At 64.0% G+C, this 27,317-nt stretch overlaps 1 protein-coding gene and 1 long non-coding RNA gene across 5 annotated transcripts in view; one reads left to right on the top strand and one right to left on the bottom strand.

Annotated features, from left to right (window-relative positions):
- The window catches only part of RALGDS (ral guanine nucleotide dissociation stimulator), a 33,105-nt gene that overhangs the window by 1,546 nt on the left and 4,242 nt on the right, over positions 1–27,317 (top strand). The window contains exons 1-16 of one of the 4 annotated variants that reach the window (XM_078436295.2): positions 5,982–6,224; positions 17,283–17,393; positions 18,830–19,023; positions 19,474–19,572; positions 20,450–20,643; positions 20,875–21,206; positions 21,929–22,144; positions 22,471–22,574; positions 23,039–23,123; positions 24,104–24,172; positions 24,520–24,606; positions 25,175–25,207; positions 25,573–25,694; positions 25,882–25,977; positions 26,260–26,461; positions 26,627–26,869. In XM_078436295.2, coding sequence (XP_078292421.1) covers positions 6,042–6,224; positions 17,283–17,393; positions 18,830–19,023; positions 19,474–19,572; positions 20,450–20,643; positions 20,875–21,206; positions 21,929–22,144; positions 22,471–22,574; positions 23,039–23,123; positions 24,104–24,172; positions 24,520–24,606; positions 25,175–25,207; positions 25,573–25,694; positions 25,882–25,977; positions 26,260–26,461; positions 26,627–26,869 — 2,370 coding nt within the window. In that variant the 5' untranslated portion in view covers positions 5,982–6,041. Of the gene's footprint in view, positions 1–5,981; positions 6,225–17,282; positions 17,394–18,829; positions 19,024–19,473; positions 19,573–20,449; positions 20,644–20,874; positions 21,207–21,928; positions 22,145–22,470; positions 22,575–23,038; positions 23,124–24,103; positions 24,173–24,519; positions 24,607–25,174; positions 25,208–25,572; positions 25,695–25,881; positions 25,978–26,259; positions 26,462–26,626; positions 26,870–27,317 lie in introns of those variants that run through there. The other 3 variants (XM_078436297.2, XM_078436296.2, XM_078436298.2) reach the window with 3 other exon arrangements.
- LOC144614107 (uncharacterized) lies at positions 3,220–5,840 on the bottom strand. The gene is made up of 3 exons (XR_013551634.2): positions 5,435–5,840; positions 4,067–4,212; positions 3,220–3,326 (listed from the first exon to the last, which is right to left on the bottom strand). It is a non-coding gene; the product is annotated as an uncharacterized LOC144614107 (long non-coding RNA).

The raw sequence follows: 27,317 nt of genomic DNA, 5'->3' as shown, positions 1-27,317 counted from the left end.
CACCGAGGTGAGTCTCCGGGGCAACCGGGGCCGCTGCCGGGAGGCCGGGTGGGTCACGGCCAGGGCCCGCCGCCCCTCCCTCAGAACTGGTTGAAGGAGTCTGGCCGGAAGCCAGCAGGCGTCGCCATCCGTGTCTGAGAGGAGGGGGCGCACTCGGCGGTAGCCGTGTGCGCCCCCCCGGGCCGGCCTGTCCCCGCCCCCTGCCTGGGCGGCCGCTGCCGGGGAGCTGTGGCGTCCAGCGTCTCCTGTTCCTGTCGTGCTTCTCAGATTACCAAGGGCTCCTGGGCATTGTTTTATCATCCGCTCTCCTGAGAGCCCGGTGGTGGCGTTATTATTATCACCCCATCCTACTGATGGAGAAACTGAGGCCGGGAAGGTGCAGAGCAGGGACGAGCACAACTCTAGGCTCCAGATCTCAAGAGTCTCCCAGACCTACGGGGCTCCCCCTCGGCCATGTGTGCGCGGGCTCTGCGAGGGTCAGGACCCGGCCTCCGACTCCGTTTCCTTTCCCAGGGCTCCCCTCTCCGTGATTCTCTGTGTTTCGGCCTCCCCTGCGGTCTCCGTGTGCATTTCCATCTACTTGTGTCTCTTTCTGCCTCTTCCTCCTTCCTCCCTTCACCTCCAGCCGTCGCAGGGTGGCTGGGTGGCCTTCAGAAGTGTCAGGGGTCAGCGACCCCTGGGGTGGTGGGCCCCAAACTCTCCAGGAGTGGGGGACCGTTATCAGAGTGGCCCCTGGCTCCCACCGGTGTGGGTGCTGTTTATCAGGGTGAGCCGGCTGCCCTGTGCTCCTCTGAGTGACCTCCCCCCGACACCCTGGGAGTCAGTGTCAGGGGCGGTGAGAGCCCACTTCCTGGGGAGGCCGGGGAGGCCCCACAGCAAGCTCCAGGCTGGTCTGGAACCCTCGGCCTGCCCCTCCTGGGCCGTTTCCGTGGCTCCAGGCGATGATGTATTTTGTTCTAGTTGCCCCGGGACGGTAACGCCCTGTGAGGTCAGAGATTGGGGGTGACAGTGATATCACACCCCTCCGCCCAGGATGGTCTCCGGGAGGTTTGGATGCTTCATTTTCCGCCTCCTGACCAACCCGGAGCTCGGCCTCCAGCCTGTGGGAAACCCCCTCCCCCTGAGGAGGAGGAGAAGGACTTGGAGGACGAGAAGGAGGCCCCTGGAGGTTCCCAGGAACCCAGTGACGGAGGAGGTGGGGCTAAGCCTACGCTCTTAGCCCAGGTGCATCACCTCCTGCCAAGGTGCGTCACCTCCTGCCAAGGTGCGTGCTCACCTGCCCACAGAGGGCCGACCTGGGAGGCAGGCAGGCCAGGAATGGTGACGTTGATGTCGGGAAATGACCCAGGAGCCTGGCCAGGCTACACCCTCTTCGTGTCCTCCTCAGGCTCTAAATATAGACCGCAAAACACAGGTGGTCACCTGCTCAGAAAGAGGTGAAAGGTCCTTTTCCACTGAGGGCCGGCCCAAGTCTGGGTACCTGGCTGCTATTTCTCACTAGGCCACCAGCGCCCTCTGTGGCCTTGGCTGAGCCCACGTTGGAGGCGGTGACGGGCAAGGCCTGCGTGGCCGCCTGGACGTGGCCTGGAGCCCAATTCTCGCGCCGAGACCTCCCCAGAGCAGCAGCTAGGCCCCAACCCCGTTCCCCGAGACCCTGTGCAGAGGCAGGGCCGGGTCTCGATTTGAATGACCACTGGAGCAGCACTGATGAATCCCCTTCCGTGTACAGGGAGGGCAAGGGGTGGGCAGTGGGTAGGAAGCAGGGCCAGGCGGCCGGCAGGGGATGGCTTGAGGCGCCGGGGACCGAAGTGGTCCTGTGTGAGCCTGGCTTGCCCCGAGGGCAGCGGGGGCACTTTTGAAGGGTCAAGACCAGCGGGAAGGAAAAAGTGCCCCAGAGATTTGGCCTCTGGACCCCTCTCCCTTCAACTGGGGGCGGCTGGCTGTCCAGGGGTTCTCCAAGCCAGGGAGCGATGGAAGGCCCGGTGGGGTCTGTGGCAAACCTACAAGCACAGGGCCTGCCCAAAGGGGACAGCTGCCCGCCAGCCCCCACCCAGCCTCCCGTTGCCCAGGAACACAGACCCCATGCGGCCAGATTGTCTGAAGTTACGGGAGAAGCCAGAACTGCGGATTTTCATATGAAATCACCTGACCTTTTACTGTTGGCTCAAAAATGTAAAAATACTTTGCAAGCCAAACAAAACACACGTGTGGGCCGATGTGGCCTGCCTCCAGCCCCTGACTGCCAGTTCTCTGCCTGTCTTGTAAGCTTCCTCTGCGGGGAGCATCCTGGCGGTGGAAAGGTCTGAACAGCATACGGTTGTTCTCGGAGCTGCTTGTGACCCCCGGGGAAGGGCAGGTGCACTCCCCAGGGAAAGGTTGGGAAGCTGGGACTGCAGGAGGTGGGGTGAGCTGTGAGCGGGATGAAAGGAGGGCCCCGATTCTAACACCCCCCCCCCCCCCCGCTTTCTACAGTGCTCTGTTTCTCCCAGCAGACCCCCCAAGGGCAGGGGTTATAACCTTGGTCTTTACCCACCCAAGGTCACTGGGCTGCCATGAGCCCCATGTGCACAGTATGACTTGGTTTCCCAGCCGCCCACTGCCGTGGCCCCCAAAGTGAGGCCCCCAGCCTCTTTTGATGTTAAGGACGCTGGGAGTGCCTGTGGGCCTGGGGCGAGTGATAGATAAACATGGAAGACGGCGGGGCTGGCCATGTGTCACTGCCATGACCTGGGGTCTGAAGACTGTTGCCCTCCCTTGATGGCTGCTGAGAGCCTAGGCGCATGCATTGAGGGTGAGTCTCAAACTCTGTCCTTTTTCTTTTTAACTTTTACGATGGCAGATTCCAAACAGACACAAAAATGGAGAAAGTGCATAAACGCATCCCAGTGCGGGGACTCTCTTGTTTCCGCTCACCACCCCCGTGTCCTACCGTCCCCCGCAGCGGACAAGGCTTGTGCAAGTCCCGGGCACGTCGTTCTATCCGTAAAAATCCCAGTGTGTTACTCTAATAGCAACTGCAATACCGTGATCGCACCCAGAAAATGATATGGAATATCATCAAGTATCCAACAGGGTTCACATAATCTCAGTGGTCCCTTAGGTTTTGTTTTGGTTTTTTTTATAATAGTTGCCCTACTAAACAAAACCCACATGTTGCATTTGGTGATGTCTCTTACCTTTCTTTTAATCTGTGGTTTTCCCGTTACTTTTTCCCCCTGAAATGCATTTGTTGAAGAAACTGGGTGGTTTGTCCCGTCGAGATTCCCACAGTCTGGAGTTTGTGGATTGCATCCTCAAGGGTTGTGTTTAACGTGGTCCCCTGTCCCCTGTAATTCCCCAAAACGGTAGTTACACACACAAGCCTGGTTGGATGAGTGTTTAGTTTTTGCCAGGAACACTTTGTGGATGGCTCTGTTCTTCTATCAGGCAGCACCTCCCCGCTTTGGGGCTGCCCCTGCCCTGGTAAGGTCCCCGCTTTGGGGCAGGATTAGGAAGGGAGGCGCGTTGGGGCTCAGGAGAGGGTCTTGCATGCGGGAGGTGCGCCGTGACTCGCGGCCCCCGTCACTGACCGTGTGGGGCAGAGTCTCTGGCCCGTTTGACTCGGGGGCACCAAGCACCTCTGTGAGGTGCTTCACCTGTGCTGTCTCATTAGTTATGCCCCCTTTGCAGGGGAGAAAACTGCGTTGGAGGGGAGGTGATTTGCCCACAGGTAAAGGAGTCACTTAGGAAGAGAAAAGTGGAGCTGGGCTTCAAACCCAGGTTATTTCAGCGTCTGAACCTGCCCTCTGTGCTACACCAGCACCCTGGGAGCTAAGGTGTGTGTGCACGTGCCTGTGTTCACACTCATGTGCGTGCAGCTGGAGCAGTGGGCAGGTTGGCCAGGACCCCCGAGGGGAGCCCCAAAGTGGGGGTGAACAAGGCAGGGAAGGGGACTTTGTAAAAACAGACAGATGCGAACCAGAGAGATTGGTCGAGTGAAGCGCACCCCCCCCCGCCCCGCCCTCCAGCCGTGCTGGGGGCAGGTGGTATCGGGATGGAATCACCCCCCCTCACCTCTCCAACCTACCTGGGCCCCAACCCCAGCACCTGGACCTTCAAGGTTGGAGACGTGCTGGGAGCAGGTGGAATCCCCCCACCCCCTTGAGTCACTTGGCCTGCACGGGCCCCTTTCCAGCTGTAAAATGGGCTTGAGCTCGCTTTCCAGGCCCCTCCCTGGGAGAAGGAGATAAAGAGAGCAGAGAGATAAGTGAGGGCAGGCTCCTGCTGGATTAGCCCGGAATTCCCAGCAGCGCCTCGAGAGCGTGGCCCCAGGGGAAGGAGTGGGAAGAGGAGTTGCTAGTCAGAGGGCAGGGGCCAGTGAGCAGGTCACCCTTCTGTTGCTCTTTGAGGCCCTCCTTCCTCTAAATGCGCACCACCCACCTCTCGCCCTCCCTGGTGGCAGAGCCCAGAAGCTTCCTAAACAGCCTCCTAGGGATCTCCACCCCAAACTAAATCTACCCATCTTGCTTTATTTATTTTTAACTTAAAAAAAAATTTTAAATTTATTTAGAGAGAGAGCGCAGGCGCGCACGCGCGCGCGCATGAGCGGGGGAGGGGCAAGGGGGGCGGAGAGACTCTAGCAGACTCTGCTCAATCAGTGCACAGAGCCCGATGTGGGGCTCCAACTCACGAAACCGTGAGATCAGAACCTGGGCTGAAAGTAAGAGTCGGGCACTTAACCGAATGAGTCACCCAGGAGCCCCTAGGTTTTTTAAAATGTATGTTTGTTGGTTTGTTTGTTTATTTCTGAGAGAGGGAGACAGAGAATCCCAAGCAGGCTTCATGCTGTCAGCACAGAGTCAGATGCGGGTCTCAAACCCACGAGCCATGAGATCATGACCTGAGCTGAAATAGAGAGTCGGATGCCTAACCGACTCAGCCACCCAAGTGCCCTAGTTGGGCACAGCTGTAATCGACGTTTCCATAAATAAGCTTGTATTGACAGAGACCCACGTCCCTCCCCCTGATTGCTTCCTTCGGGTGAATTCCTACCAGTGCATCATTGAATCAAAGGGCATGAGCATTTTTTTTTTTAATACCCTTCATAGAAACTGCCGGATGGCTTTCTACCAGTCCTTGTCGAGGCCTTGCTTCAGGGCTGGACGGTGTTCAAGCTGCCGTGTGGGTGGGGCATGCCGGGGGCCCCACTATCCATGGATAGCTGAGGCTTGGCACACAGTGGGTACACACGATACGCTTACGGAATGTGCAGTCTGGCCTTCCCTCTCCTCTTACAAACAGAGAAAGCGAGGCCCGGCGATGGGAGACCGGTTCTGGGGAGGTCGGTAGCATTGCCAGGGCTGACAGGTGATAGTGCAGCAAAGGCCCCCGCAAGGACAGGGCTTGTCCCCACACACCACACACACACACACAGCACTGAAGACTTTACGCGCACGGGTGTACCGAAGGCACAGTTACCATTCCAGGACTCAGAGCACAGAGCCAGGCGCAGGCAGCGGCTGAGGGCTGTGCATGACTTCCCCGCTGCGATCCTTCCCGAAGCAGAAACAGGCTCAGAGAGGTTTAGCAATTTGTCCGAGGCCACAGAGCTAGGCTTAACTGGAATTCGTGGGAGGCAGGTTTGACACCAGGGCCTCTCGACCAGTCTCAACGCCCACACAACGCTGGCACTGCACCAGCGCACGCACCCACGCAGGGCGCCTCACCGCGGGCCCACGGCACGCACAGCACGTGCACTCCGGGCCACGCTTAGGGCAGTCTCGCGAGGACGCGCGCGCGCGCGCACACACACACACACATACACACGCCCCCGGCATCGCCGGCCCCGCCCCCCCGCGCCGCCGGCCCCGCCCCGAGGCCCCGCCCCCGGCCTGACCTCCGCGGGGCCGGGCCGCCGGCGCAGAGCGCAGGCTGCGCAGAGCGCAGGCTGCGCCGAGCCGCGCGGGCCGCCGCCGCCGCCGCCGCGCGCCGGGCCGGCCCCGCGCCCGCGCCGCCCCGGGTCTCGCGGCCCGGCCGGCCGGCCGCGCGCCCGCGAGACGTTCATGGTGCAGCGCATGTGGGCCGAGGCGGCCGGGCCTGCGGGCGGCGCCGAGCCGCTGTTTCCGGGCTCCCGGCGGAGTCGCAGCGTGTGGGACGCAGTGCGCCTGGAGGTGGGCGGCCCCGACAGCTGCCCGGTGGTGCTGCACAGCTTCACGCAGCTCGACCCGGACCTGCCGCGCCTGGAGGTGGGTGAGCGGGCCGGGGAGGGGCCTTCCGCACAAAACCCGGGGCGGCGAGGGGGGCGTGGGGGCTGCCGCACAAAAGGCTTTGGGGGCCAGAGCCGAGACTTCGTGGTTCCCCCCTCCCCCCACCGCCACCGTCTGTCCCGGGACCTGGCCCCACCGAGCTTCTAGGTGTGCCAGTCCCGCGCCCCCTGCAGCCCAGGTAGATCTGTTCCCGCGCGCTGTCACTGTTTACGTCTGTGAACTTCTGACAGCAGGGGCTGGGCCTGCACCGGCGGTTAGGCTCGGCGGTGCAGGAGGTGAACCAGTGGTTGGGATGACAGAGTCCTCCCAGGCAGTTGGGACCACAAGGGCCTTCCAGACAACACCCCTTGGGGGCAGACAGGGATCCGATGTTCAGAGCTGCCCGGAGAAGCAGGGTGGAGGGCAGACAGGCAGGCCTCCTGCCTGTGCCTCTAGGTGTCCAGGCAGGGAGGTTGGGAGAAGGGCCTTTCAGGCCGAAGGGGTGACTCGTTTCTGGGTGACGAGAAAATATGCCGACACCCTGAATTCATAAGGATTTAGGAGGGCCCAGAGAAGGGGCATGTGCCTGCCACAAAGGGGGCTGGGGATACCTAGGTGAGGGCTGGGTTCCTCGTTTCCGGTGTGCTCTGGGCAGTGAGGCTCAGTGGCTCGTGGGGTCTCTACCTCCCACCTGACTGTGCACCTGACTCTGCAGCAGAGTCTGGCACAATCCAGGGATGGGCCCCCTCGCCCCGTTCTGCCTGAGCGTGGGGCCTGGACAGAGGCTGTCCCCGGGTCCCGGGGCTCAGGGCACATCTAGGCCAAGCCAGAGCCTTAAGAGTGAAGTTTGAGCCCCCGGCTGGTTAGAGCCCCTCCCCCTTGGTGCCCCCTCCCCTTCCATCATTTAGGGCCCCAGTACCTTGTAATTGCTGGAGATTGCCAGCCTGGATCTTGTGCCTCTGCATCCCCAGTGCCTAGATGGGGCCTAGATAGGTATTTGCCCGAGGATAGAGCATGTCTCCGTGCCCCGCATGGGGGAAAGATGGGGCGGGGAGCTCGCTGAGGGGACTGTGGGTCTGGGAGACTCCTCCTGAGCTTGGCGGATGGCGGCGCCAGGCGAGTCCTCCAGCCCTCATCCCCCCACAGCTCCAGTCTTTGGCGGCTGGAGCAGCCCCCCAGGGAGGGTGGGGGTGGGAGGCCTGACACCAGCCCAGTGCTCATCTGACTTTCATTATGTCTGGCAGTGGCTCCGGCTTTGTGTGCTGGGAGGGTCCGGCGTGCGTGCGCACAGGGGCCGGGCAGGTTCCTGGCCTGGGTGGGGCGGGCCTTTGTGGCTTCTATGCCTCCCTCCCTGTCCATCTGCATCCTGGAGGGTCGAGGAACCGAGGGAGAGGCAGATCTGAGCCCTTACCCCTGCCCAGGGGTCTGCCTTCCCTCCATCTCCCTGCTTCCCCTCCCCCTTTCTGTCTCCCTCTTTAGCTGCTACTCTCCCTCACCCGGCCTCAGCGCTGAGATCCAGGCCATGGCCGCTGTTTAGAAATCAAAGGGGAAGCTTCTGGCTGGGGCAGGAAAACCAGGGTCCTGGCAGAAGAGGAGGCCACTGCCGGAAACCAAACACAATGACCATTTACCATGGGCCGAAGGGAGGGGGGCCAGGGAAGTCCCTGTCCCTCCTGCCAACACAGTGCCCCCCCCCCCCCCCCCACCATCCTGGGGCTGGTTTCCTGGTCTCTGTAGCAAGCCAGAGCTGAAGCGGCCCTGCTCGTGGCCCTGTCCTGTCTGGAAACCAGCAGGCAGTTTCTGCTTGCCCCCTCCCAACCCCCCCCCCCCAACCCCCATTTCCCCACCACGCCTCCACCCAGGCCCTCCCTCTCTGGGCTGCCAGATGTCCTTGCACATCTGGGCATCCACTCGTCATCGTGATCGAGAAAGCCAAGTCACTGCTGACCCAGCTTGGCCTGAGGAGTTCTGTGCTTTCTGGAGGTCACCTGGCCCATGCCCTCGTCTCTGGGCAGGCCACTACATTGGCCAGGCAGGGAGGAGTTCTCAGGGTGCAGCACGTACTGGCTGCAGGCACCACCCCTCTCTCCAGCTGGCTTTGACCAACCCTGCAGAGTAATAGCCAGCCCCACTTTATAGCAGATAAAGGGAGGCAGAGAAATGAGGTCCCTGATTTTCACGTACACCCAGCCGAGGACGCACAGGCAGGATTTGAATATGGGCTGTTGTTTATTGGGGGCCTGCTGTATTTGAGAGCCCACCGCAAGGATCAGAGAAGGATAGGGCAGAGCTCACTGCCGAGGCAATTATAAGTTCATGGGGAGGGCAGTGGAGCTGTCAGGGGAACAGAACCACGTCCAGGCAGCTCAGAAGCCCCCGGGCAAGTGAGGGGTAGCAATGCTTCTAGACCAGAGAAGGCAAAAGTCCTTTGGGCCAGAGGACACTGGGGAGGGCTTTTAGGAAGGAGCGAGCCCACAGCTGGACCCCAAAGGTTTAAAGTCATAGCTCATATGAGCCAGCCAGCGCTTTGTGGGAGGCCCTGTGCTAAGTAACACACAGGCAGCATTTCTCTTTGCTGCCAGGATCATCGATTGCCCATTTCACAGATGAAACAACTGAGGCCCTAGAAGTTAGACTGCACAAACGCCCCAAGTTAGTGAGTGGCAGAGATGGGATTCTGACCCACACCATGTGACGGTAAGGCCTGAGCACACTCTGGATGGAACGGAATGAGGAGGGCTTCTCTGTTCTTCTGGTAGAAATAAATAGGAGAGTCTCCCCACCCCCAGTCTCCTGCCTCCTTCCCGGTCGTCTGGTCTCCTGATCAGCTTTGTGCAGCTTCAGTTTCACCCCCAGGGCTCATTTGCCTTTGACACCGGAGGCCCTAGAGGCATAGCCTTGGGTGGGAGGGAGTCTCTATCTGTACACTGCAATCTTTGAGGAGGGCTCCTTAGCTAACTCGGAGGGAGCAGGCTCCAGGCTGCAGGCCAAATCAAGTTCAGGAGGGGACTGACTGCCACCTGCTGGGCCCCCGTGAACCCCAGGAGAGGAGGAAGGGGGGCCCCAGGCTGGCTGGTACCGGGTCGTCGTGCCTTCTGCCAAGCTGCCTCCCTGGGGCAGCCGAGGTGAGACTGCTCACAGGCGGGGCTCCGGTCCGTCCTCAACCTAGAAGTCGGACGTGTGTTTCTAGGCCCAGCCTTCACGGCTGCTAGAAGGGGTTGGAGTAATCCCACGCTGGCCCCAGGCAGTCGAGGACTGGCTCCCGGGGCTGCTGACCGGCCACCCGGATAGCTCCCATGGCTCAGTACCATGCTGTGGCCACCCTGTCCCGGGCTCGGGCTTCTGGCCTCCCGGGCTCCGAGACGCCGTGTTCCTGGACACACAGCTCTAGCGAAGCGACTCCCCACTCTGCTTCTCAGGGGATGGGAGTAGAAATCTGCAGCCTCGGGCAGGAGAAGCAGAACTTTGAGCTGTCCCGGGCCTGCATCCCCTGACTGGGAGCAAGCAGATGAATGGCTGGGAGACTGCTTGGTGAGCGGGGCCGGGACATAAGGCTCAAGGGCCCGCGTTTGGGGAGCTCTCGGGCGTGGGTGTTGCCTCCGCATTTCCCTCTCCGCCCTGGGGAACCGTTGGTTGGCCAGTCACACCTGGAGGCAGAATGTCCTTTTGAACCGGGGGACAGCGTCGTGCGTGCTGGTCCAGAGCTGGGTCTCTAGGGAAGAGAGCTGCGGGGCAGTGCCAGCTTGACCCCTCGAAACCCTAGACCTGCTCCCCATCCCTGAGCCTTGGTTGCCCATCTGGAAAATGGGCCTGATACCGGTTCCTCTCCTAGGGTTCAGGTGGAGACTGCGAGAGGCGGCCTGGTAAGCGGTCCCCACGGTGCCCGATGCAGTGTCAGAGCCAGGCAGGTCATGACTGCCACGGTCGTGTGGTCTGACAAGGTGCCAGGGGAGTGCCCGGGCCCTGGACTGGGCCGCACGGCTGTCTGACGCAGCTGGCGTGGTGCTTCTCAGGCCTGGGTCCTGGAGCTGACCTCAGGGCCCCGCGGCAGGAGCCCCAACCAACCACCTGCTCCGTGGAAAGGTGTGGGCACCGGGCCCCGCCATCCCCGACGGGCTGCGCCCTCTAAAGAAGGCCTTCCCCTCTCTGGACTCTGCTCTGAGGCTGTGACTGCAGCAGCCACAGTGGATCAGGGTGGCGGCCAGGCCCGGCCAGGAGGGTCATAGGCCAAGGTTGAAATCCCTGCCCCGGCCGGCCGCCGCGTCCTGGCTGCTGACCTGAGTGAGTTCCCTGCCCAGCTCTTCCCTCACGCGTCAGGTGAGGCGTTGCGGGGTCTAAACGTGAGGAGTGTGTGCGAAGGCCGGCACCCAGCAAGTGCCCGCAGACATTGGGCGCTGTGGTTGGTGGTGTTGCTCTTGGACTGGACCTTCAGCCGGCCCTGCCCTGCACCCCCTTCGGGACCAGGCCACCCTCCTCCTGAGCTGTCACCAGTTACACTCCCTCAAAGGCCTGGTCTGTGGTGGCCTGCTGACCTGACAATCAGGAGCTGGCCCCGGATGGACAGAAGGATGGGTGGGCAGGGCCAGCCTGGGGGCGCCCTCACCCCTCCCTGCTCAAGGCACATTTCCTCCTCCTAAAATTTTTTTTTATTGTTTTTTATTTATTTTCGAGAGAGAGGGAGACAGAGCATGAGTAGGGGAGGGGCAGAGAGAGAGACGGAAACGCAGAATCCGAAGCAGGCTCCAGGCTCTGAGCTCTCAGCACAGAGCCCGACGCAGGGCTCAAACCCACGAACCGGGAGATCATGACCTAAGCCGAAGTCCGATGCTTAACCGACTGAGCGCCACCCAGGCGCCCCAAACTTCCTCCTCTTTAAATGCTGATGAGTAACTTGGACTCAGGCTGATGGCAAGGGTTCTTGGGGACAGCCTCTTTGGGGGCTCCACGAGGCTGGTCCCCAAACTCCAGCTTCTGGGGTCCCCAAGCTCCCCGGTTGCCCTGGCAACCAGGCACCTTGCATGGTCCCCAGCAAAGGTCCCCTTGCCTCTACGGCTGCAGTGGGGAGGGGGGGGGCGGGAGTGTGGCTCGCCCCTGTCCAGGGCTGACCTCTTGTCCCCCACTCGGTCCCGTCTGTGCCCTCAGACTCAGGGTGCAGGACACCCACCCAGAGCTTGAAGGCAGGGCCCTGCTGCACACAGCGGCCTTTTTCTTCTCCCCCAGTTTTTAGAGCTTATGGTCTAAGAGATGAACCAGGACTTGGACTTGAGAAGTCCGTTTCTTTTCAGCCCAGATCCTCAGTTTCCACTCTGAATGGGTGTGGGGTGCCGCGTTTAAACTGTCCCAGGAGCCTCGGATCCCAGGAGGGCTGATCAGGCCCTCTGATCTGTCTCCCGCTGTGGTTCCTGCATTTGAGCAAAACGCAAGAAGTCCGAAGGCTGCAGGGCTGGCTCGGGCAGTTTTAGGACACCTGCCCTCTCCGTACTGGCTCTCCTCCAGGTTTCCCTAGGTGCCCTCAGGGTTTTCCCGCTAAATGTCTGTCGGCAGCTCCTGGGGGCTCTGGTTGTTGGGTACTGCCCAGTAGCAACAGCGCCCTGTCCCCCTTTCCTGGGCACCACCTGTCCCCACTTCCTGGGCACCACCTGTCCCCCCTTCCTGGGTGCCACCTGCCCCCCTTTCCTGGGCGCCACCTGTCCCGCTTCCTGGGCACCACCTGTCCCCCCTTCCTGGGCGCCACCTGTCCCCCCTTCCTGGGCGCCACCTGTCCCCCCTTCCTGGGCGCCACCTGTCCCCGCTTCCGGGGCGCCACCTGTCCCCCCTTCCTGGGCGCCACCTGTCCCCCTTCCTGGGCGCCACCTGTCCCCCCTTCCTGGGTGCCACCTGTCCCCGCTTCCGGGGCGCCACCTGTCCCCCCTTCCTGGGTGCCACCTGTCCCCCCTTCCTGGGCGCCACCTGTCCCGCTTTCCTGGGCGCCACCTGTCCCCCCTTCCTGGGCGCCTCCTGTCCCCGCTTCCGGGGCGCCACCTGTCCCCGCTTCCGGGGCGCCACCTGTCCCCCCCTTCCGGGGCGCCACCTGTCCCCGCTTCCTGGGCGCCACCTGTCCCCCCTTCCTGGGTGCCACCTGTCCCCGCTTCCGGGGCGCCACCTGTCCCCCCTTCCTGGGTGCCACCTGTCCCCCCTTCCTGGGCGCCACCTGTCCCGCTTTCCTGGGCGCCACCTGTCCCCCCTTCCTGGGCGCCACCTGTCCCCCCTTCCTGGGCGCCTCCTGTCCCCGCTTCCGGGGCGCCACCTGTCCCCGCTTCCGGGGCACCACCTGTCCCCCCCTTCCGGGGCGCCACCTGTCCCCGCTTCCTGGGCGCCACCTGTCTCCCCTTCCTGGGCGCCACCTGTCCCCGCTTCCGGGGCGTCACCTGTCCCCGCTTCCGGGGCGCCACCTGTCCCCCCTTCCGGGGCACCACCTGTCCCCCCTTCCTGGGCGCCACCTGTCCCCCCTTCCTGGACGCCACCTGTCCCCCCTTCCTGGGCGCCACCTGTCCCCGCTTCCGGGGCGCCACCTGTCCCCGCTTCCGGGGCGCCACCTGTCCCCCTTCCTGGGCGCCACCTGTCCCCCCTTCCTGGGTGCCACCTGTCCCCCCTTCCTGGGCGCCACCTGTCCCCCCTTCCTGGGCGCCACCTGTCCCCCCTTCCTGGGCGCCACCTGTCCCCGCTTCCGGGGCGCCACCTGTCCCCCCTTCCGGGGCGCCACCTGTCCCCGCTTCCGGGGCGCCACCTGTCCCCCCCTTCCGGGGCGCCACCTGTCCCCGCTTCCGGGGCGCCACCTGTCCCCGCTTCCGGGGCGCCACCTGTCCCCCTTCCTGGGCGCCACCTGTCCCCCCTTCCTGGGCGCCACCTGTCCCCGCTTCCGGGGCGCCACCTGTCCCCCTTCCTGGGCGCCACCTGTCCCCCCTTCCTGGGCGCCACCTGTCCCCGCTTCCGGGGCGCCACCTGTCCCCCCTTCCTGGGCGCCACCTGTCCCCCCTTCCTGGGCGCCACCTGTCCCCCCTTCCTGGGCGCCACCTGTCCCCGCTTCCGGGGCGCCACCTGTCCCCCTTCCTGGGCGCCACCTGTCCCCCCTTCCTGGGCGCCACCTGTCCCCCCTTCCTGGGCGCCACCTGTCCCCGCTTCCGGGGCGCCACCTGTCCCCGCTTCCGGGGCGCCACCTGTCCCCGCTTCCGGGGCGCCACCTGTCCCCCCTTCCGGGGCGCCACCTGTCCCCGCTTCCGGGGCGCCACCTGTCCCCGCTTCCGGGGCGCCACCTGTCCCCCCTTCCTGGGCGCCACCTGTCCCCGCTTCCGGGGCGCCACCTGTCCCCCCTTCCGGGGCGCCACCTGTCCCCGCTTCCGGGGCGCCACCTGTCCCCCTTCCGGGGCGCCACCTGTCCCCGCTTCCGGGGCACCACCTGTCCCCCTTCCTGGGCGCCACCTGTCCCCCCTTCCTGGCCGCCACCTGTCCCCGCTTCCGGGGCGCCACCTGTCCCCCTTCCTGGGCGCCACCTGTCCCCGCTTCCGGGGCGCCACCTGTCCCCCCTTCCTGGGCGCCACCTGTCCCCGCTTCCGGGGAGCCACCTGTCCCCCCTTCCTGGGCGCCACCTGTCCCCGCTTCCGGGGCGCCACCTGTCCCCCTTCCGGGGCGCCACCTGTCCCTGCTTCCGGGGAGCTTTCACGGGCCAGGCGCCGAGCTGGGCATGCTGCGTGCATTTTCTTAACACCCACTCTTGCCCTGTAGGGAGCTGCTGCTCTTTTTCCCATTTCACAAATGAGCTCACTGAGGCCAGGGCCAGAGAGGCTCAGCAGAGCTGGAAGTCAGAGCCTTTCACGAGAGGCAGTGCCCTGGGGTCTGGTGGATGCCTCCTGTGCCCAGGGCTGCAGGGTGCCGGTCAGTGTCCAGTGAGGGCCTGGGGTAACCTCTGTGAGTCAGTGGCCCTGGGCAGTGGCCGCCACCCTGCCTGAGTGTGACCGGGTCTCCATGTGGAGCCTGAAGAGAAGACAGGAGGGCACTGTGGTACAAGCTCGGGCCCTTCTTTGTCCGCCCCAATCCTCAACCAGGTCTCTTAGGAGGATCCAGTCCAAGGTGGAGGCCCCTGTGGGTCTGGAGGCCCCTTATGGCCCCTCATTGTGGCTTCCACGGGAAATGTATACCCAAGGAGGGCAGAGGGGCGATTGGAATGAAGGTGCCGTGATGTCTCCAGGTGTGTGGGCCCCGGCCGCCTTGTGGGACAGATGGCAGGGCTGGGGAAAGACCAGTAGGTCCCCTCAGGTCCATCCCAAAGGAGGTGGGGCGGGCGACCCCATTTTTCTCCTTTGAGCGAATGGGGCCTGGCCTGCAGTCATCTGGGGACAGGCATCCTGCTGGCCTGTCACCCTAAGAAGGCTGATCAGGTGACACACGACCAGATGCCACCCAGGCCATTTCTCCTTGTCCCTGGGGCTCTGAGCTGTACTCAGAGGGACAGCAGAGGGTGAGGCACAGAGGTGCCATGCTTCCAGCCTCCGCTTACCGGGGCCTGGGGGTACCCTCCCCCCTCCCCCCACTTGAGCCAAGCCGTGGAAGGTCAGACAGTGTGTGGGGCATGGCTGCCAACTGGGTCTCGGGGACCCGGGGACACTGGCCCCCCAAGGACACAGCCATCCCTGTGGCATTCTTTTCCCTACAGAAGCCTCCCCTCAGGACATCTGCTGTTTGCTGGGCGGCTCCCATTCTCCCCCAGGAGCCCCCCAACCCCTCGCCACAGACCTGCCCTCTCGGGCTGCCTGCTCCCGGGCCCGCATGCTGTGCACACTGCCAACAGGGTGGCCCAGGGTCACCCACAGGTGCCAGGGCCCTGCCTTTCCTGCCCTAGAGGGTCGGGGGCGGGGGGCAGATGCCACGCTTGGCTGCTTTCCTTCTCTGTCCCTGCAAAGGAGTAGGAGCCGGAAACAAATGCCCCCCCCCCCTCTCCCCCGTCTGCCAGTTTCTGCCCAGGCTCCGGGGCAGTTTGCCTGAGAACCTGGTCGTCTGTCTCTTGGTAGATGGTTTCAGTGGCGCCTGCACTCGGCATTGCTCTGAGCATCTGGTTTTGTGTCTGTGGCGGCTGCTGCGTGAAGGGGCCGGAGCAGCCCCGCGTCTGTGTGACAGGGTAGCAACTCCCTGTCTGTCCCTCTCAGCGTCAGCCCTGCCCCCCACCCCCCACTGGCTTCAGAAGGGGGCCCCAGGGGGTGGGGGAGGGGCTCAGGAACCATGTGACACGCAGGCCAGCTGCTCTGCCAGCGAGGCGGTGGCTGAGTGCAGGGCCTGCTCTCTGGCCCTGCGGGAAGGGGCGGGGGGTGGGGGGGGGGCGCGACTGCCTGGCCGAGGCCCCTGCCAGGGCCGGCCTTGACGGAGCCCCGCTGGGAGCCAGGTGCTATGTGGAGTTCAAGTGCAGTGCCCTCTGGCTGGTGGGTCCTGCATGGGGACCTCCAAATCGCTGCCACCAACCTGGGTGTTTTGGACACGGACTGGTTCCCAGCTGGGCCAAGTGTGGCTCAGAAACCCTGGAGAAGGGCAGGTGCTTCCACTCGAGCCTCGGCCTTTGCAGGAAGCATTCTGACCCCTGAGAACGTGCCTGGGTGGTGGGTCCCCAGTCCAGCAGGGGGACAGCTGGTCCCTGAAGCCTGTCTTCTCTGAGGCCTCTTCCAGGCAGGGAAAGGGAAAGTGAGCCTATGGCTCAGCTTTTCTGCCTCAGGAATCTCCCTTCCTCAGTGGAAAGGCCGGACCTCCACGTGTCCCGGCTATTTGACGGGCGTGGGCGTGGGAGGTGCCGCTCGGGGTTGGGGTGACCTCCGCCTGTGGTTCCCCCTGGCTTCCCAGAAGTCGGCTGGCTCTCTCTCTGGAGAGAATGTGATCGCAGTGGCTTCCCCGTTGGCATGGTGCCCAGTGTGGGAGGGCGGCCACAGGCCAAAGGAAGTGGTCTTCCCGAAGGCAGCCCCCCCCAGGGCCCTCAAGGGTGGGCAGGAGGCGAGAGGCCCAGGCGCCCCATCGCTGCCCCCAGAGGCACAGTGGGGACCAGCTTAGGCCAAGGGCTTCAGGGAGGGCACTTTCGCCTGGGTCTTCTGTAAGCTGCAGCCCACCTCGGGTCAGGGCAGTGACCCACACTCCCAGCTGTGGGTGAGGACCGGCAGTGTGGCCCTCTGCCAGCTGGCACCTCCCAGCTCCTCCCTCAACTCTCAGAGGTCCCCTTCCCACTGCGGGCTCGCCCTTCCCTGGACAGGGGCAGGTGGGAGACGGGGCTGTGAGGCCCGGGCTGATGCGACTAAGTGGCCTTAGCCAGGGCTTGATGGTCACGGCCCCCCAGACCAGCCTGTTCCATGGAAGGGGTGGCTGCCCCCTAAAACCAGGGCATTTCCTCTCTGGTCCTGGTCCAGGGAGCAGCCAGATGATCCCCCTTTCTACAGCCCTGTGATTTTGAGTCCCGTGAAAGCCCAGTCCTCTGCCCAGATGCCTGCACCGTCATCATTTTCACCCCGTCCCCATGCACGTGATGACGGACAGGGAAGGGGAACTCCTCTGTTACCCAAGAAAGCACCCGGGCTTGAATGAGCAGAAAGGGAAGGAAGTGGCATCGGATGTGGCCTTTGGGGATGCCCAGCACCTGCCCCAGACCCGTGATGCTGACTCCGGGGCTGGGTCCGTAGGAGCTGCTGGGTCAGCCGAGGGGTGGGGGGGGGGGGGGGGGGGCATGATGATGAGCTGGGGAGACATGACGAGGGCCTGGGGCCCCAGACCGTGGGGGAGGCACCTTCCGGGTGGCACGAGCAGGTGGCTGGGGGTTTGGGAGCCTGGGGACTTGTCTCGCTCGTACCCAGCTTGTGGCTGGTGGAGTGGGAAGGGGGCGAGGCTGGGGGTGGTGTCCACCTGCCCCGATACTACTCCTGAGAGCCCTCGAGCCGTCGGCCCATTTAGTCCTGGCCTGGGGATCTGTGTGGACACCGGGCCTCAGCTGCAGACCGGAGGTTCATGAGGCAGCCCCTGACGCCCCCGCCTGGTGGCCGGGCACTGTCTCCACAGAGCTGCACGCAGGAGATCGGCGAGGAGCTGGTCAACGGGGTCATCCATTCCATCTCCCTGCGGAAAGTGCAGGCACACCACGGCGCCAACAAGGGCCAACGCTGGCTCGGGGTGAGTGTGGGCACGGGGGCCTCCACCGCCGGGACCCTGCAGAGGCACGGGGGCCAGACGCCGCTCGGCGACTCTGTTGGGTTCCCTCCCAGGGCCTTCCTGCCTGAGGGCCCCACAGCCCCCCCTCCCAGAGGATCATGGGCCTTCGTGCCCCCCCCCCCCCCCCCCCCACTTTCTGGTCCTGGGCTCGGCCGGGAGCATCCCTCTGCACGTATTTGATGAATGTGAAAAAAGACACTCTTTGGTAAAACATTTATATTTTAAAAAAATATTTTTAATGTTTATTTATGAGAGAGAGAGAGAGCGCACACGCACTTGTGCGGGGGGGAGGGGCAGAGAGAGAAGGAGACAGAGAATCGGAAGCAGGCTCCAGGCTCTGAGCTGTCAGCACAGTGCCCGATGCGGGGCTCGAACCCACAAACCGTGAGATCATGACCTGAGTCAAAGTCGGATGCTCAACTGACAGAGCCACCCAGGCGCCCCGCCAAAAAGACCCTTTTCGAAAAACACAACAAAGGCACTTCCCTGCTTTTTTTTACTTCACGTTAGGCTGCAAGTGATTTTGTACGTTGCCCCAGTTTTTCTCGTTTTAATTCCTACCCCCGGTTGTGTCAGGGGCCGTGAGCCCGCCCTTGCAGACCCTCAAGCCCTTCCGCTTCCGCATCACCTCGCTTAGAAGGGCTAGTTGACCCAAAAGGGGCGGAGGCTGAGGCTACTATATAACTTGCGGTCTCCTGGGGCACAGCCCTGTGACCCCTCCAGGTCAGAGGTAGGGCCGGACTCAGCAGCACAACATTCCAAAGGGGACGCCTGGTCGTCATGGTGATTCACCCTTTCATGCTCTAGGACCTGGTCTTGATTCCTTCCCACAGCTTTCCCCGGGGCTGCACTGAACATGCCGTATCTCTTCTCACCCCAGAATAAGCCTCTGTGTTCTCGTCTCTAGAATGGGCAGGTTTTGCCAGGGCTCACGGGAGTGATGCTCCTAATACAAGGAGGGGCGGTCGTTTTAAGTTCCCCTAACAGAATGGCCGGAAAGTGTTGGGTTAGTATTTTTTAGCCCTCCCCATCTCCAATTCCACTTTTTTTCCCAATGCTTTATTTTATTTTTGAGAGAGAGAGAGAGAGAGAGAGAGAGAGGCAGAGTGCGAACGGCAGTGGGGGGCATTGGGCAGAAAGAGGGAGACAGAATCGGAAGCAGGCTCCAGGCTCTGAGCTGTCAGCACGGAGTCCGACGCGGGGCTCGAACCCGCGGACTGCAAGATCATGACTTGAGCTGAAGTCGGATGCCTAACCGACTGAGCCACCCAGGCGCCCCTTCTGATTCCACTTCTTAAGCTGAGAACCTTTTTCTGCTGGGGGCACGCATGTCTGCTCCCTTGCCACATGTCACTGAGCTCTTGGGAGTTCATCTGAGCCCCTGTGTCCCACCCCAGTGTGAAAATGAGTCAGCCCTGAACCTGTATGAGACCTGCAAGGTGCGGACGGTGAAGGCTGGCACGCTGGAGAAGCTGGTGGAACACCTGGTGCCCGCCTTCCAGGGCAGCGACCTCTCCTACGTCACCATCTTCCTGTGCACGTACCGAGCCTTCACCACCACCCAGCAGGTGCTGGACCTGCTGTTCAAAAGGTGAGCACGGCCCCCGCGCAGCACAGCGGCTCCCCGCCCCCTCCTGGCACCTTTTTGAGCCTCAGGTGTCTCGTGGGAACCCTGGGTGTCAGGAGGACCACCCCACATGGGGTCGTGTCCCACTGTTGGGACAAGTCCCCCACCCTGTGCCCGGCCCGTGGAGGGGGTTGCCTGGGGCTGCCGTGCTTCCTCTCTGCCTCCGGCCTGGGTGTCCCGTGCCTGGGGCGAAGCTGCTCTCGCCCTCGATTCCATACGGGGGACCCATCCTGGGGGTGGCCAGGGAGGGGTCCCCGACCCCCTCGGATGTCTGTAAGGTGCTGGCTGGGCTTCGTTCACTCAACAAGTGGGCACGGAGCCCCTTCTAGACGTTTCGCATACCCCAGACCAGACTCTACCCTCCTGGGCTTCCGTTCTCGTCCAGAAGTCAGCCAGTAACCCTAGACATCATAGCAGGTACGGTAGATGTGATGCCCTCACGGCCTCCTCTAGATACGGATGCATCCTTCCTTATTCTGACGAGGACGGCGGACCCCAGGACCAACTGAAAAAGTGAGCAGACTTGGGAGCTGATGGGAGGACCCCCGTCTCCAAGGTGGGGGACATCTGGGGCGGGGGCGGGGGCGCTGGGCAGAGCCGTGGCTCCCACACGAGCTGTGATTCCTGCTGGAGGGCCGAGGGGTGGGGGCCTCTCCTGCAGGAGGAAAGGAGTCAGACAGCCGTGGCTGGGGTCCTGGGCCCTGGGGAGCAGAAGAGAGGCCAGGGACTGAGGTTGGCCCCTGAGAGAGTGGGTCCCCCCCACAGCCCACCCCAGCCCTTCCTGCCCGGCCCCGACCCGGGGTCCCAGGACGGAGGCGTGGGAGCCACCTGCTCAGCCATCGACCTCACACGTCAGTCCCCTGAGTCCAGCTGCCTGGACTGAGAATAGTGTTCCTGAGAATAGTGTCTGTGGGGAGAGGAGAACCCCAGGCGCCTCGAAGGCAGTACGGCAGCCATGGGTGCAGGAGCTGGGGACGAGGGGCCATGAGAGCCCACGCAGGCTGGGCGGGAGGACGGGGCCTGTTCCCTCCTCCTCACACACTTACGCAGCACCTACTGTGTGCGGCCAGGGCAGGGACAGAGCAGACACGGCAGCCCTCCGCCGTCCTGGAGTTTACGCCGTAGCCAGGAGGCCCCCGGACAGACAGAGGGGAGGGGCAGGCCTCCCTGAGGAAGGCAGGGGTGCCCACACCGTCGATGGAGGGCTCCCTCCCGTGGGGACGGCCAGGCCCCCGCCTCCTGACCGGACCTGCCCCTGCCTGGACGGCCAGTGGCGGTGGGGGGGGACGGTGCTCAGGTGCGCCTGGCCTCTGGATGGAGGACCCGCAGGGGGCCGTGCGGAAGGAAAGGCCGGGCCGCTGACTCTGCTGCCTGTCCCCCCTCCCTCCAGTGCCATCTCCTCCATTCTGGGCACCTGGCTGGACCAGTACTCGGAGGACTTCTGTCAGCCCCCAGACTTTCCCTGCCTCAAGCAGCTGGTGGCCTATGTGCAGCTCAACATGCCTGGTTCTGACCTAGAGCGCCGTGCCCAGCTTCTACTGGCCCAGCTGGAGCACGCAGAGCTCACGGAGGCCGAGCCCGAGGGTGAGAAGGCTGGGGGGTGAGGATGGGGGTGCACGGGGCCGGGGCGGTGCTGGGCCACCCAGGGAGGAGCCCCCGGGGGCTGATGTGGGGCCAGGAGCAGAGACTGAGAGCCCCGGCGGGGGACCGCAGTGGGGCAGAGGTCCCGGTGTGGGTTCCTGGCCGCGGCTTCTCGGGGAGGCTCTGGGGTGGGTTCTGTCTCTGCAAAGACACCTGGAAACTTCTCTCCTGTAGCTCTGTCGCCAGCTCCAGCGCCACTTCTAAAACCAGCTCCGGAACTAGAGCCGGCTTTGGCACCTGAGTCAGAACCAGAGCTAGAGCCAGCTCCAACACCGGCTCCAGAACCAGAGCTAGAGCCGGCTCCGGAACCGGCTCCGGAACCAGCTCCAGCCCCAGCTCCGGAACTAGAGCCAGCTCTATCGCAAACTGTAGACCTAGAGGCAGCTCCGGTGCCCGAGCCTCCCTGGCCGTCACCTGTGGCTGCAGAAGATGGCCTGAATGAGAAGCCTCACCTCTTGGCCTTCCCTCCCGACCTGGTGGCAGAGCAGTTCACACTGATGGATGCGGTGAGCAGTTTTTCTCAGCCGGGCGGGGCAGGGGAGCACTTTCCTCCAGCCTCTGGTCCATTCCCTGCCATTCCCCGGCATATCCCAGCTCCGTTCCTGCGTGGTCTCTGGACTGTGGATGCAGAGTTGGGACCCTCCCCACCCCATCCCTGTGCGCAGTGACGACGGATTAAACGAGACGGGGCTGTAGAAGGCTGGGCGGAGCCTGGCCCATTCGGTGGGGGGGTGGAGCTCACCGTGGTACGTCCAGCTCCGTGGGTCACCCCACCATGTGCTCGGGAGGCCTCGGCACCTACGAGGCACCGGCCACGTCCTGGAGTTTATGGCAGACAAAGCCTGTGGGTGGAGCGCCCGCGGTGAGCGTGCATCTGGACAGGGTGGGGGGACCTGAGCCACGATGGGGGAGCCGAAGGTGCCGCCTGGTGTGCGCAGCTGTGAGCCAGCTTCTGGTGCTTGCAGTGAGTGAGGGTGGGCGTCTGAAAATGCCAGACGCTCTTCGCTGCCCGTGTGTCATCCGGGTCACTCGTGCGCTGGGCGCCCACGGTCGGCGGAGAACAGAGCCCAGAGGCACGGCCCCCACCCCGGGCCTGCGAGGCTCGAGCCACATCCTCAGCTTTCCCTGAGCTCCAGCCCTGACCGGGGACCCTGCCTGGGACTAGGGAGACCGGGGACGCGGAGCTGGGCCGTGGCAGTGCTAGGTGACGCTCCCCCTGATCCCCCAGGAGCTGTTCAAGAAGGTGGTGCCCTACCACTGCCTGGGCTCCATCTGGTCCCAGCGGGACAAGAAGGGCAAGGAACACCTGGCTCCCACTGTCCGCGCCACGGTCACCCAGTTCAACAGTGTGGCCAACTGCGTCATCACCACCTGCCTGGGGGACCGGACTGTGACGGCCCGGGACAGGGCCAGGGTGGTGGAGCACTGGATCGAGGTGGCCAGGGTATGCCTTGGAGGGGCCCTGGGGAACCCCTTTCTCGCCTTCATCTGCCCTCAGGGCTGTGGTCTGCGGTCCACGGCCCTGCAGAGACCCCAGCCCTCCCTTCCCAGCGGCTCGCTGGCCTTGATTCACACATCCCACTGCCTCGATGCTCACTGCCCGCTTAACGTCCTCCCTCGTGTTGAGCTCAGAGCCTCCTCCCTGGGAGTGTCACGGACGGGGGCCCAGGTGCTCGTTGGGGCTCCCTGGGAATCTGTGCCACCCAGGATGGAAGGTCAGAGCTCAGGGGACTGCACCCGCACCCCACGGCCCTTCTGTTCCTCCGCCAGGAGTGCCGTGTCCTCAAGAACTTCTCGTCTCTCTACGCCATCCTGTCGGCCCTGCAGAGCAACTCCATCCACAGGCTGAAGAAGACGTGGGAAGAAGTTTCCAGGTGGGGAGACCTCTCTCTGCAGGAGCTCCACCTGGAGGGACCCGGGACCCCCCAAGCGACTGAGCATTGTCCCCTCAGTGAGCCTGGGACCTGCCAGGAGGCAGCAAATCCTGAGGCCGGCCTGCTGGCTGGGGGGCACCCCTCCGAGTGTCCGTTGGCCTTAGGCCAGCACCTCTGCCCTGGGACTCAGTTTCCCTATCTGTCAAGCACTAGACAGAGCCACACTGGAGACTTCCCTGTGTTTCCTTGCCAGCCACACCACTCTGTCCCCTTGAAATCCAAACCGATCCAAACAGAGCCACACACGTGGAGCTCGCCTCCCCCGGCCCACAGAGCGCCCTGGGCCCAGCAGAACCCTGGGTGAAAACCACCCGTCTGGGCGGTTGGGTCCTTGGGTCCTAAATGGATGGGCACTCATACCCCTCCCTGCCATTCCCATGGTTCTCCTCCCTTCCCCCACCCAGGGACAGTTTCCGCATCTTCCAGAAGCTGTCGGAGATTTTCTCGGATGAGAACAACTACTCACTGAGCAGAGAGCTGCTCATCAAGGTAAAGTCTGGGCAGAGGAGGGAGGTTCTCGGTGGACGTTTCTTTGAAAAGTTCCAGTCCTGTCTGGGCTGGACTTTGGGGAGAGTGGGATCTTTTTGGTGCATGGGCCGGTGTGGGGTAGTTTGGGGGACAGGAGGCCCCGGTAATGGAATGGTGTGGGAGCAGCTGAGGTGTTCACGAGGCGGGGAGCGGGGGGGTGGCTGGATCGGCAGGTCTCCTGCTTCCTCCAGGCTGCTGGGCGGCTGGGGTCTGGGGTGGGAGGCTCCTTCCGTCGGCGCTACAGCTCAGGGTGGGCACACCCTGGCTCCCTGGGGACAAGGTACCGCAGGGGGTGCCAGAGGCTAAGTCCCGAAGGGGCTGCTCGACCTTGGGTCCAAATGAGCAGTCCTGGGAGGCAGCTCTGGGAGCCCTGGGGGACTCCTCACCCCGCCCCGGGGCAGGCGCCACAAATGGATCCCAGACTGTCCTGCAGGCTGTCACTGCAGGGCCTCAAATTAGCCGGATGACCAGTTAGCAGGAACAGATCTCCAGCCCACTCACCTCTGAGTCCCTCTGGGACCTTGGGCAGGTCACTACCCCTCTCGGGGCCTCAGTTTCCTTAGCGGGGGAGCGGAGGAAGGATGAGCCTGGGGTCCCTCTAGTCTCACGACTCACGGGGAGGCAGTGAGATACCAGGAGAAGAGGAGTGTGGGAGAGTTCTGTGCAGGGCCCCCACCTCGGAGAGGGCACGGGCTGCTGAGTCCTTGGAGACCTCCCGGAGGTGGGTGTCTTGCTCACCTGCACTTTCCAGACCAGGAAACAGGCTTGGGGAGGCCAGGCCACTGGCCCCACGTTCCCATACCCCGGGAGCGCCAGGGCACCCCACTGGTGGCAGCAGAGTATTCATTCGGACCAGTGACCAAATACCGAGGTCAGGTCTGCTGGAGGGGAAAGAGCAGAGGAGAGGAGGGTCTCACTGATCCTGTCCTCAACCCTGGCAGGAGGGCACCTCCAAGTTTGCCACCCTGGAGATGAACCCCAAGAGAGCCCAGAAGCGGCCAAAGGAGACGGTGAGTGCACTCGAGGCCGAGAGAGGTGAGGGGGGGCCGGCCCGAGGCAGGAGAGGAGGGGTCGCCCCCAGCCCTTCCCCCCCTGCCGCTGCAGTGACCTGAGATCCTCTGGGCCCTGACAGGGCTGTGCCCTGACCAGCAGGGGGTCTCGAGGGTGCCGATGGCAGCTGGGCTCGGTGGGCTTAGGGGTGGGCAGGGTCCAGGGACCACAGAACCTCGGCGAGGTTGGGGTCTGTGGGCACTGGGAGGGAGTCTGGGGGAGACCGCTAAAGGTCCCCGGGCTGCTCCGAGTGGGAGGCTGGGGGAGGCCTCAGTCGTTGCTCATCAGCCCTACCCCAACGTCACAGGGTGTCATCCAGGGCACCGTTCCCTACCTGGGCACCTTCCTCACAGACCTGGTGATGCTGGACACCGCGATGAAGGACTATCTGTATGTGAGTGAGCCCCGGGGGCCGGGGCCAGGCGGGAGTGGGGCCGGGGTCCTGGAGCCCTAGGGAAAAGCGCCCCTCACCGAGCCCTGAGCTCTCAAGCGCTGGGCACACCTCGTCTGAGGGCCCCCAGCCACCCCCACGTGCCTGGGCTCCTGCCCAGCTCACCAGTGAGTAAACAGAGCTAGGTGCCCAGCCGCTGAGGCTTAGAGCTGCCCAGGGTCTGGCCCAGCTGCCCACGGCCCTCCCTTGGGCAGCAACCACAGGAGGAGAGAGGCCCGGCCTCCAAGCTGGGCCTTCCTGCCTGACGCCTCAATCCTTTTGTCCTCAGAGGGCTGGGCCAGTAGTTGTTTGAAGCTCTGTCCCTCTGCCCACCACCCTCTAGATCCTAGGACCACCCCCTCCCCAGGCCCAGGGGTGGGTGTGTGTGTGTGTGTGTGTGTGTGTGTGTGTGTGTGTGTTCTTCCACCCCGCCCCCTGGTGTATGCTGTCGGTAGTGCAGCCTGAGAGGGGTTGAGGGGTGGTCATGGGCAAGGGGACGCCTTCTGATGCTCGCTGGCTGTCTGCCTTCCAGGGGAGACTGATCAACTTCGAGAAGCGGAGGAAGGTGAGCGGCTGCCGTCCGTACGTGTTGGCGGGGGGGTGGGGGGGGAGTGGAAATCAGAGACCTGCCTCAGCTGCATCCTGCTTCCTGTTATATTTGTGGGGAGAGTTGGATACACAGAGGAGGGGGGACCTCTCCCACTGGAGGGGGGTACAGGAGGCCAGAATCAAGGACAGCTTCCTGGGAGGGGCTGTTTTGTTAGAACAGAGTGGCCCTGGGCGGGAGTAGAGAGTAGGAGAGGACACAGAGACCCTGGGCCCCTGCCCCGCCCAGCACCCCCACCCACGACCTCCCCGGCAGCCCCCCCGGGGCCACACCCAGCACCGCATCCATCCCACCACTGTCCCGTCCTTCCCTCTGGGCCCCAGGAATTCGAAGTGATCGCCCAGATCAAGCTGCTCCAGTCGGCCTGCAACAATTACAGCATCACACCCGAGGAGCACTTTGGGGCCTGGTTCCGGGCCATGGAGCGACTCAGCGAGACGGAGAGGTGCGGCTGGCTGGGTGCGGGTGGGGCACGGCAGGGGCGGGCGGGCTGCGGTGTGGGATCTTGCTCAGGACCGGGCTCCGTTGCCTGGTGGCGGCTGGGCGTCTGGACCCCCACTGCCAGGCAGGTTCTGGGAGGGAGACCCGAGTGTGCCTCCTGCTCGCCTCACAGCTGCCTCTCTGTCCTGTAGCTACAACCTGTCGTGTGAGCTGGAGCCCCCCTCCGAGTCGGCCAGCAACACCCTCAAGGCCAAGAAGAACGCGGCCATCGTCAAGCGCTGGAGCGAGTGAGTGGCCCCGGGCTGGCAGGAAGGGCTCCCTCGGGGCTTACGGAAGCCTCAGGCTGAGCGCGACTGGGGCCACTTGTCTACCCTCCCTGGGCCTCAGTTTCCTCCTCTGTGAAATGGGGCGATCCTAAATTGATCGCTTCCAAAGCAGGGACAGACGTGGTGCTGGTGACTGACCGAGCCCTTGGCACAGAACCTGGAGTGCTGAGTGGGGGGGGGGGAGGGCAGGGGTGGGATGTGTCCCAGGGGAGGCGCCCCGAGTAAGCTGAGCCGTCCACGCAGCCGCCAGGCCCCCAGCACGGAGCTCAGCAGCGGTGGCAGCTCCCACTCCAAGTCCTGTGACCAGCTCAGGTGCGGCCCCTACCTCAGCAGCGGGGACATCGCCGACGCACTCAGCGTCCACTCGGCCGGCTCCTCCAGCTCCGACGTGGAGGAGATCAACGTCAGCTTCGTCCCGGAGTCCCCCGATGGTCAGGAGAAGAAGGTGACCGCCCGCCCCTTCTCCCTGACGGCCCTTCGCGGGGCCCGGGGCCCCCACGCCACACCCGTGAGCGGCCGAGGGGCGCTCCCGGCTCCCGAACAGAGCGCCCGGGGTCCCCCGGAGCCGGGCGCTGGCCTGGGCGCCCTGCTGACCGTGCCGTCCCCACAGTTCTGGGAGTCGGCCTCCCAGTCGTCCCCGGAGACCTCCGGCATCAGCTCGGCTTCCAGCAGCGCGTCCTCCTCCTCCGCCTCCACCACGCCCGTGGCTGCCACGCGCACCCACAAGCGCTCCGTCTCAGGGGTCTGCAGCCACGGCTCCTCACTGCCCCTCTACAACCAGCAGGTGGGCGACTGCTGCATCATCCGCGTCAGCCTGGATGTGGACAACGGCAACATGTACAAGAGCATCCTGGTGAGCGGCGCGGGCGGGCGTCCCCGTGCCCGCGCTCTGCCGGGCCGCACGCGCGTGCTGGGCTCCGTCCCCTGCCCGCTGTCCTGGAGCCGACCTTCTGGGGGGGGGTGGGGGGGGGGGTCGGGAAAGACAGATGGTCGGCGGACAAAAAGAAAGCAGCTTCTGTGGAGATCCGGGGCCAGGGAGGGCTTCACAGACAAGGCGCCCGAGGCTGGCAGGGAGGGAGGGGGGGAGGGGGGGAGGCAGGGAGGCCTGAGGTCCGGGGCTTGGGGCCTGGATCTCCGTGGCGGCAGACAGAAGCCGCTGCTGGCTGGGGTGACTGGTCGGGTGACTCAGGGCTTCTCTGCGGGGGTGGGCTGGTGGCCGGAGAGGCGGAGGGGCCGGTCAGGAGGCGGTCAGGCCGGGGAGAACGGTGGCTACCAGGCTGGTGGCTGTGGAGGTGACGGGC

The sequence above is a fragment of the Panthera onca genome, chromosome D4, assembly GCF_046562875.1.
Source record: "Panthera onca isolate mPanOnc1 chromosome D4, mPanOnc1 haplotype 2, whole genome shotgun sequence".
NCBI lineage: Eukaryota > Metazoa > Chordata > Mammalia > Carnivora > Felidae > Panthera > Panthera onca.
Note: the sequence above shows the minus strand (reverse complement) of the source record. Positions and strands in the feature narration are given on the sequence as shown.